Here is a 9,920-nt window from a genome sequence, read left to right on the forward strand (position 1 = left end):
GGGCAAACCTGGAGGTGGGTGGGGGGGTGGGCAGGGCGGGGCAAACCTGGAGGTGGGTGGGGGTGTGGGCAGGGCGGGGCTAACCTGGGTTGGGTAGGGCTAACCTGAGGTGGGTGCGGCTAACCTTGTGTGGGAGGGCCTAACCTGGGGGTGGGCAGGGCTAACCTGGATTGGGTGGGGCTAACCTGGGGGTGGGCGGGTCTCAGTGTTTCTGGGCGTGGCTAACCTGGGGGTGGGCGGGTCTCGGTGTGTGTGGGCATGGCTAACCTGGGGTGGGCAGGTCTCGGTGTGTGTGTGGGCGTGGCCTACCTTTAGTAGGGTGGGTCCCGGTGTGTGTGTGGGCGTGGCTAACCTGGGGTGGGCAGGTCTCGGTGTGTGTGTGGGCGTGGCCTACCTTTAGTAGGGTGGGTCCCGGTGTGTGTGTGGGCGTGGCTAACCTGGGGGTGGGCAGGTCTCGGTGTGTGTGGGCGTGGCTCACCTGTGGGTGGGTGGGTCTCGGTGTGTGTGTGTGGGCGTGGCTAACCTGGGGGTGGGTGGGTCTCAGTGTGTGGGCGTGGCTAACCTGGGGGTGGGCAGGTCTCAGTGTGTGGGCGTGGCTAACCTGGGGTGGGCAGGTCTCGGTGTGTGTGTGGGCGTGGCTAACCTGGGGGTGGGTGGGTCTCGGTGTGTGTGTGTGTGGGCGTGGCTAACCTGGGGGTGGGTGGGTCTCAGTGTGTGGGCGTGGCTAACCTGGGGGTGGGCAGGTCTCAGTGTGTGGGCGTGGCTAACCTGGGGGTGGGCAGGTCCCGGTGTGTGTGTGGGCGTGGCTAACCTGGGGGTGGGTGGGTCTCAGTGTGTGGGCGTGGCTAACCTGGGGGTGGGCAGGTCTCAGTGTGTGGGCGTGGCTAACCTGGGGGTGGGCAGGTCCCGGTGTGTGTGTGGGCGTGGCTAACCTGGGGGTGGGTGGGTCTCAGTGTGTGGGCGTGGCTAACCTGGGGGTGGGCAGGTCTCAGTGTGTGGGCGTGGCTAACCTGGGGGTGGGCAGGTCCCGGTGTGTGTGTGGGCGTGGCTAACCTGTGGGTGGTGCTCAGCTGGTGCTGTGTGGGTTAGTCCCGGGTGGACAGGGTGAACGGACTGGGCTCCCTTGGTCAGAGTGAGAACAGGCTGTGTCCCACATTCCCCACTGACATGGCCCTCCAGTTTTACGCTGACCTGGTCTCTCAGCCCTGTCGCTCCGTCTACCTGTTCATGAGGAACAACAACATTCCCTTTGAACTGAAGGAGGTGCGGCTGATTGCAGGTGAGGAGCTGGGAGAGAGCGCACACTCACTCACACTCACACAGGGAGAGTGGGGGAGGGAGAGAGCACACACTCACACTCACACAGGGAGAGTGGGGGAGGGAGAGAGCACACACTCACACTCACACACACAGGGTGAGTGGGGGAGGGAGAGAGCACACACTCACACTCACACTCACATAGGGAGAGTGGGGGAGGGAGAGAGCACACACTCACACACACTCACACACAGGGAGAGTGGGGGAGGGAGAGAGCACACACTCACACTCACACTCACACTGGGAGAGTGGGGGAGGGAGAGAGCACACACTCACACACACACACACACACAGGGAGAGTGGGGGAGGGAGAGAGCACACACTCACACTCACACACACACTCACACACACTCACACACACACAGGGAGAGTGGGGGAGGGAGAGAGCAGAGAGAGGGACTGAGAAACAGAGAGAGAGCCGAGAGGGAGGGCTGATCCACAGAGAGAGAGGGAGAGAGAGAGGGAGAGATGTTGTGGAGGAGACAGTGTTGGACTGGGGTGGACAAAGTGAAAAATCACACAACACCAGGTTCGAGTCCAACAGGAAGCTACTGCTTCCAGCTAAACCTGTTGGGCTATAACCTGGGGAAGTGTGATTTTTAACAGAGAGAGAGTGAAACCAGGCAGTGAGAGAAATCAGAGAGAGACAGAGAGTGGGGGTGGGGAGATGGTCCAGTGAGGCAGTGTGTGTGAAACCAGAGTGATGGAAAACACAGTGAAAACCTGGAGTGAGAAATCTGAGAGAGATGATCCAGACAGTAAATGCAGAGAGAGAGTGACAGCAGGAGGGAGGTAACCACAGGAAGAGGGTTCGGGCTGGGCAGGCAGTGGGAGCTGGGGATTTCAGTGGGGAGCTGACTCATGGGGCTCTCTGTGTGTGCAGGAGAACAACATTCGGAGGAGTTTCGGAAAGTGAATCCCTTGGGAAAGGTGCCGGTGATAAAGGATGGAGACTTCACCCTGTGCGAGAGGTAAGGTAGTTGGTGTTGTCTCGACCCTGAGGTCAGGATGCCTGGAGATGGAGAGTGAGCTGTGTACTTGCTGCTGACTCTGGTTCGAAACACACTGACTTCCCCTGGGGACAGTGAAAGCTGTTCCCAAACACTTTGACATGTCCCACTTTTCCTGAATCAAACTGACTCCACAGCAACAACATTCCCTGGATGGTCCCTGTGCAATGTCGGGCAGCAGGACTTGCATTTCTGTAGCACCTATCATTTCCCACAGTCCTACACACCCACATCTCACTTCCTGAAGCATCATCACACACAGCCATGTATTAGGAAATACTGCACATCAAATACTCCTCTGTTCCTTCCACTGAGCTGGGTACAAAGGGACGGTTTCAGACACAGCAGCTCCAACAGTGTGGGGCTCCCTCAGCACTGACCCTCTGACAGTGCGGCACTCCCTCAGCACTGACCCTCTGACAGTGCGGGGCTCCCTCAGCACTGACCCTCTGACAGTGTGGGGCTCCCTCAGCACTGACCCTCTGACAGTGTGGGGCTCCCTCAGCACTGACCCTCTGACAGTGTGGGGCTCCCTCAGCACTGACCCTCCGACAGTGTGGGGCTCCCTCACTACGGACCCTCTGACAGTGCGGCACTCCCTCAGCACTGACCCTCTGACAGTGTGTCACTCCCTCAGCACTGACCCTCTGACAGTGCTGCACTCCCTCAGCACTGACCCTCTGACAGTGCTGCACTCCCTCAGCACTGACCCTCTGACAGTGCGGCACTCCCTCAGCACTGACCCTCTGACAGTGCGGCACTCCCTCAGCACTGACCCTCTGACAGTGCGGCACTCCCTCAGCACTGACCCTCTGACAGTGCGGCACTCCCTCAGCACTGACCCTCTGACAGTGCGAGGCTCCCTCAGTACTGACCCTCTGACAGTGTGGCACTCCCTCAGCACTGACCCTCCGACAGTGTGGGGCTCCTTCACTACGGACCCTCTGACAGTGTGGCACTCTCTCAGCACTGACCCTCTGACAGTGTGGCACTCTCTCAGCACTGATCCTCTGACAGTGTGGCACTCTCTCAGCACTGATCCTCTGACAGTGCGGCACTCCCTCAGCACTGACCCTCTGACAGTGCTGCACTCCCTCAGCACTGACCCTCCGACAGTGCGGCACTCCCTCAGCACTGACCCTCTGACAGTGCGGGGCTCCCTCACTATGGACCATCTGACAGTGCAGGGCTCCCTCACTACGGACCCTCTGACAGTGCGGCACTCCCTCAGCACTGACCCTCTGACAGTGCGGGGCTCCCTCAGCACTGACCCTCTGACAGTGTGGCACTCCCTCAGCACTGACCCTCTGACAGTGCGGCACTCCCTCAGCACTGACCCTCTGACAGTGAGGCACTCCCTCAGCACTGACCCTCTGACAGTGCGGCACTCCCTCAGCACTGACCGACTGTATGATTATTCCTGTTCCATGAATTGTGCTGTGGAGGAGTGATTGGTGCTGCTTCACGCAGAGGCTGATGTGGTGAGGAGAGAGAGTGTATTAGGAGAGGGACCGGGGAGGGGGGGGTGAGGGGAAGAGAGAGGGGCAAGGGAGAGAGAGGGGCAAGGAGAGAGAGAAGTGTGATTGAGAAGGCGAGGGTTATGAGGTGAAATTGTTGCATGTTGTTAAATCTGCACCGATGATTCAAATCTTCCCATTAAAGACTCCAGACTGGAAGGTGTATTTTCACAGCCCATGGAGCTGTTTTCCTGTAATCAGGACAATTCCATTAACAAAGTGCTTCCACCAAAAGGACGAGTCTGACCTTCCTCAAACTAGTTTTGTTGGTTGATTGATTTGACAAAGAATCCTTTGGCATAATATGTCCCAAAATCCCAGTTGGGAGGTTTCCAAAATTCCTGAGTGTGGTGGAAAACAGATTCGAGAACAATGACATCAGAATGTGAATGGGAGGGAGGGACAGGGTACAAACTGTGTGGGTGACCTGAGAGAAGCTGAACACAGGGACTCCGAGATACTGGGAAATACATTGGGGATTTCAGCCCCAGGGAGTTGGGGTCAAGGACCAGAGGGAGATGTTGGTGAAGGATGACTGTCTCCCTTCCTTCTGTCTCTCACAGTGTGGCGATTCTCAAATACCTGGCGTGTAAATACAAGACCCCTGACCACTGGTACCCAGCGGCCCTCCAGAGGCGTGCCCGAGTGGACGAGTATCTGGCCTGGCAGCACACAGCTCTGAGACCATTAGCTGGGAAAATCTTCATGATGAAGGTGAGAGATTCCCAATATTCTGTTTTTGTATCAAGCAACGAGTGCTTGTGAAAGCTGAGATGAAATATCCCGTTAGGTGTGATCCCACCTTAGGGCAGGACTTGCTGTCCAATGTGGAGAGTATTAATACTCACAACCAAATAGAGAGAATGGGAGGGGGAGGTGGGGTGGAGAGAGGGAGAGGGAGGTGGGGTGGAGAGAGGGAGAGGGAGGTGGGGTGGAGAGAGGGAGAGGGAGGTGGGGTGGAGAGAGGGAGAGGGAGGTGGGGTGGGGAGAGGGAGAGGGAGGGGGAGGGGGAGGGGGAGAGGGAGAGGGAGAGGGAGAGGGAGGGGGAGAGGGAGAGGGAGAGGGAGGGGGAGAGGGAGGGGGAGGTGGGGTGGGGAGAGGGAGAGGGAGAGGGAGGGGGAGAGGGAGGTGGGGTGGGGGAGAGGGAGAGGGAGGGGGGAGAGGGAGAGGGAGGTGGGGTGGGGAGAGGGAGAGGGAGGTGGGGTGGGGAGAGGGAGAGGGGGAGAGGGAGAGGGAGGTGGGGTGGGGAGAGGGAGGGGGAGGTGGGGTGGGGAGAGGGAGAGGGAGAGGGGGAGAGGGAGAGGGAGGTGGGGTGGGGAGAGGGAGGGGTAGGTGGGGTGGGGAGAGGGAGTGGGAGAGGGGGAGAGGGAGAGGGAGGTGGGGTGGGGAGAGGGATAGGGAGAGGGGGAGAGGGAGAGGGAGGTGGGGTGGGGAGAGGGAGAGGGGGAGAGGGAGGTGGGGTGGGGAGAGGGAGGGGTAGGTGGGGTGGGGAGAGGGAGTGGGAGAGGGAGGGGGAGAGGGAGAGAGAGAGGAGGGGTGGGGAGAGAGAGAGAGAGAGAGTGAAACACACATTCAATGGGTTGTGCGTGTGACTGAGGGTTAGTATCCCTCGTCAGTCCTGGGATAATGCTTGGTGAGTGGTGAGTGATGACTGAGGTTAATCAAGTTGAGTAATCAGAGATTGCTCACACACCTTTGACTGAAGCATCACAATAACCGGTTCCACAAGTCTCTCTCACTCTCTCGTTTTCTCTTGGTCACATTCCCACTCTCTCACTCTCTGCCCCCAGAGCGGTTCGAATATCCCATTGCTCCCTGAGCCCGGGGCGGTCTCCCTGGAGAGAACGTGCCTTGTTTCTTGTTGCTCAGGAGAAATGACAAAACCTCCTGGGAGTTGTTTCTGTTTACAAAGATCTTCAGTTACAGGAATAGTGCGACCATTTATTAACAGCAAAACGTCCACACGCACACGCTCACGCACATGCTCACGCACACACACTCACACACAAACATACATTCCCACGCACACACGATCACACACATTGACACATGCTCACACACGCACACACTCACACACACACTCTGTGTGTGTCTCTCTCTCTCACACACAACCTTCACTCTCACTCTCTCACATAATCTTTCTCACACATAGACTCCCTCTCACATTCTCTCTCTCTCTCTCACACACACACACTCTGTCTCTCTCACACACACACACACACTCTGTCTCACACACACACACACACACACACACACACTCTCACACACACACACACACATTCTCTCTGTCACACACACACACACACTCTGTCTCTCACACACACACACACAATCTCCACAGCCCGGGGCCTTGTGTATGAGGCCTCCCCATGTTGCCTGTGCTGGAACAGGACTGGGTGCTGGCTGAGGGGGTGTCAGCAACAGGAGAACTCAGTTACAGGAATAGTGCTACCGTTCATTAACAGCAAAACATCCACACACAAACACACACGCACAAACGCAGCCTGTGTGTCTGAACGGTCAGTCATTGGCAGGCTGTGGGGCTGACTACGCCCTTGGCCTACTCCTCAGGCCTGGTCTGAAGTAACAGTCTCTGATCCTGGGCTGTGATTTCTGATTTTCTGTCTGGTTCTTGGGTCTGCAGGGTTTATTCCCAGTCATGATGGGGGCACCATGTCCTGAAGACAAGATGGCGGAGGCCCAGGATGAACTGGCCCAAGCCCTGAAGAGTTTCCAAGAGAAGTTCCTTCAGGAGAGGCCGTACATTGCTGGCTCGGAGATCTCCCTGGCTGACCTGGTCGCCATTGTTGAACTCATGCAGGTGAGTGTCCCTGACAGAGTTGGGGGGGTGTGTGGGGTGGGGGGGGGGAGGTAGTGACAAATATTCTGGCATGAGGAGGAGGAGGAGGCCTTTTCACCTGTTTGTGCGAGCCCTTCAATGGGAGCTGTTTGATCTCTGGATCCTTCTCGGCTCTCCAGCGATCCAGTCGTTCTGAAACGGTTACAATCTCGAGCTCAGTGACACCCCCCCCTCCCCCCACTCCCCCCCTCCCCCCACTCCCACTCTCACTTTGTGGTGAAGTGTCCATGTTATCCAGGTATCTCCTGCTGTCCCAAACTACAGCGTTCCTATGAAATGGAGTAAAGTGAAGCAACATTATTTTATCAGGGAAAACTCTCGCCTTTTGTTGTAAAAGCAAAATTCCCCTTTGGATTTCTTTCGGTGAGCAAAACCAGGTCCGCATGTGGGTCTTTGATTAAAGCAAAGTGACACAGAGTGAATGTTTGAAAAGTGGGTGATACTTGTACAACGCACCACCACAAAGTGGGAGTGGGGGAGGGGGGGGGGGGTGGGGGAGCAGGGGGGAAGGGGGAGGGCGGGGGGGGGGGGGGGGTGGTCACTGAGCTCGAGATTGTAACCGTTTCAGAACAACTGGATCGCTGGAGAGCTGAGAAGGATCCAGAGATCAAACAGCTCCCGTTGAAGGGCATCCTTGGGATCATTAGATATCGGAGCAGGGATGGGCCGTTCAGCCCATCGAATCTGCTCCACCATTCAATGGGATCATGGGTAATCGGATAATCCTACCATTGCCAACTTTCCTGACTTGCCCCATCACCACCGATTCCCATATTGATTAAAATCGGTCTCTCCCATCCCTGAGTGTACTCCACGACCCAGTCTCAATAGCACTCTACAGGAAAGACCTTCACTGATTCACTCCCCTCTGAGTAAAGAAATTCCTCTTCATCTCTGTCTTAAATGGACAACCCCAAATTCTGAGGACAAACTGAGGCCTGCAGATGTTGGAGATCCGAGTCGAGAATGTGGTGCTGGAAAAGGACAGCAGGTCAGGCAGCATCCAAGGAGCAGGAGAATCGACGTTTCAGGCAAAAACCCTTCATCAGGAAGGCTTCCTGATTCCTGAAGAAGGGCTTATGCCCAAAACGTTGATTCTCCTGCTCCTGGAATCCTGATTCCTGATTCCTGCTGTGCTTTTCCAGCATCCCACTATCAACCCCAAATTCTGGGATTATACCTTCTGGTCCTAGGCTCGGCCACAAGGGGAAACAATATTTCACAAACCAGCCAGGCCCTGGGTATAAAATGGCAACCTCCAGGACGGTGCTCCTTGGTATGATCACCACAGGGATCGATGTTTGTTCCCCATTCACCATTCCCATGGACAGGGTTTGGAAGATTAAACAAGAGAAGTGTACATTCCTGTGGGATAAAGGGGGTGGGGGACATTTCCAGGATTGCAAGCTGGAACGAATGGAGTGCTGCAGGGATCAGTTCCAGGGCCCCAGTTATTTAGAGTACAGATTAAATGATCAAAAACAGAATACCCTGCAGCCAAGTGAGTGACACGGTGACTCAGTGGTTAGCACTGCTCCCTCACAGCGCCAGGGACCTGGGTTCGATTCCAGCCTCAGGCGACTGTCTGTACACGGGGAGTTTGCACATTCTCTCTGTGTCTGAGTGGGTTTCCTCCCATAGTCCAAAGACGTGCAGTTCAGGTGAATTGGCCGTGCTAAATTGTCCATTGGATCCAGTGATATACAGGCTGGGTGGATTACTGAGGGGAGTCGAGGATTATGGGTGATGGAAGACCAATCTCAGCAGTTAGTGGGTCACGTGACCATGAGGTGGAGCACTGCGCACACATTCAAACTGACTTTGGACCTGAAACATTCACTCGGACTTTTCTCCACAGATGCTGCCACACCTGCTGAGCTTTTCCTGCAATTTCTGGTTTAGTTTCTGATTTACAGCATCCGCAATTCTTTCAGTTTTGGTTCAAACTGTGAGTGTGTCTGTGTGAGTGTGTCTGTGTGAGTGTGTCTGTGTGAGTGTGTCTGTGTGAGTGTGTCTGTGTGAGTGTGTCTGTGTGTGTGTCTGTGAGAGTGTGTCTGTGAGTTTGTGTGTCTGTCTATGAGATTATGTGTATGTCTGTGAGAGTGTGTGTGTGTGTGTGATTGTGTCTGTGTGAGAGTGTGTGTGTCTGTGCATCTATGTGAGTGTGTGTGAATGTCTGTGGGTGTATGTCTGTGTCTCTGTCTGAGTGTCTGTGTCTCTCTGTGTCTGTGTCTCTATCTCTGTGTGAGTCTGTGTGTGTGTGTGTGTCTCAGTCTGTGTGTGTGTGTCAGTGTTTAAGTGTGTGTGTGTGTGTCTCTGTGTGAGTGTGTGTGTCTCTGTGTGCGTGTGTGTCTCTGTGTGTGTGTGTGTCTCTGTCTCTGGATAACCATGGATGATGGGCTCTGTGTGATCCGATGCCCAGTGGGAAGTGGGTGAAAGATGGTCTGGTTTGTTTCGGTGTCTTACTGCCCCATGGTGATGTCTACCCTGTACTCACTGACTCCTCTTCCTGTCCCTGCAGCCCCTCGGTGTTGGCTATGACCCATTGGAAGGTTCGCCCGCACTCACCGCTTGGCGTGATCGAGTGAAGACGGCAGTCGGCAGAGATTTTTTCGATAAGACCCACGAAGGAGTCCTCACAGCCCTGGATATGCTCAAGTCTCTGTCCCAGAGCCCGCCTGAAACCCTGGCAGCTTTCAAAACCAACTTCATGAAGTACTTAAAGTAAAATGGCAAAGAGTTCACAACACAGACCCCAACTCTCACCCTCACAGTGCAGTAAAACTACTGATTCCACCGACATCCTTCTCATCCTGAACAGCCACATCAATCTGCTCTCATCCTATGGATAATAGAGAATAAAGATCCAACTAAACCTGGTCATCACATGGTTCCTTACTGACTTCTTCCAACTTCAGTCACGGAGAATGTTATGCACCCCGATATAAACGAGGGGAACAACAGTGTAAAGGTTGAAGGGAAAGGTTTCCTCCAGTGTGTCAATGGAACATTGGGTTCCCAGGTCATGACCCAGGAAGCAGTATCGAATCAGGCTCTTGGGAATTAAACAGACCAAGGGAAGCAGGTGTCCCATTTCGGAAAGGGGGAGGGGTGTGATGGGAGCGTTTGGTGAAGAGCGATCAGAATATTAATGTTCCAGTTGTCATGGGGCAAGCCTTTACCAAACCCAGTGCCACGTTTCCAGGTGGGCTGCCT

General features: G+C 55.3%; 1 protein-coding gene across 1 annotated transcript; it reads left to right on the forward strand.

Annotated features, from left to right (window-relative positions):
- The first annotated feature begins 1,057 nt into the window (after positions 1 to 1,057).
- On the forward strand, positions 1,058 to 9,587 carry LOC140487792 (glutathione S-transferase theta-3-like). Its single transcript, XM_072587049.1, has 5 exons — positions 1,058 to 1,279; positions 2,201 to 2,288; positions 4,408 to 4,558; positions 6,489 to 6,665; positions 9,226 to 9,587. The coding sequence occupies exons 1-5, from the start codon at positions 1,168 to 1,170 to the stop codon at positions 9,430 to 9,432; spliced, it is 735 nt and encodes a 244-aa protein (XP_072443150.1). The 5' UTR covers positions 1,058 to 1,167; the 3' UTR covers positions 9,433 to 9,587.
- Positions 9,588 to 9,920: the final 333 nt, after the last annotated feature.

This window comes from Chiloscyllium punctatum, chromosome 17 (assembly GCF_047496795.1).
Source record: "Chiloscyllium punctatum isolate Juve2018m chromosome 17, sChiPun1.3, whole genome shotgun sequence".
In the NCBI taxonomy this organism is placed as follows: domain Eukaryota; kingdom Metazoa; phylum Chordata; class Chondrichthyes; order Orectolobiformes; family Hemiscylliidae; genus Chiloscyllium; species Chiloscyllium punctatum.

Excerpts from the sequence above, each read along its gene's own strand:
- LOC140487792 (XM_072587049.1), top strand. The coding sequence starts at position 1,168 with ATGGCCCTCCAGTTTTACGCTGACCTGGTCTCTCAGCCCTGTCGCTCC. Across the intron at positions 1,280-2,200 it reads GGAGGTGCGGCTGATTGCAG|GAGAACAACATTCGGAGGAG; the intron begins GTGAGGAGCTGG and ends CTGTGTGTGCAG. Across the intron at positions 2,289-4,407 it reads GACTTCACCCTGTGCGAGAG|TGTGGCGATTCTCAAATACC; the intron begins GTAAGGTAGTTG and ends TGTCTCTCACAG.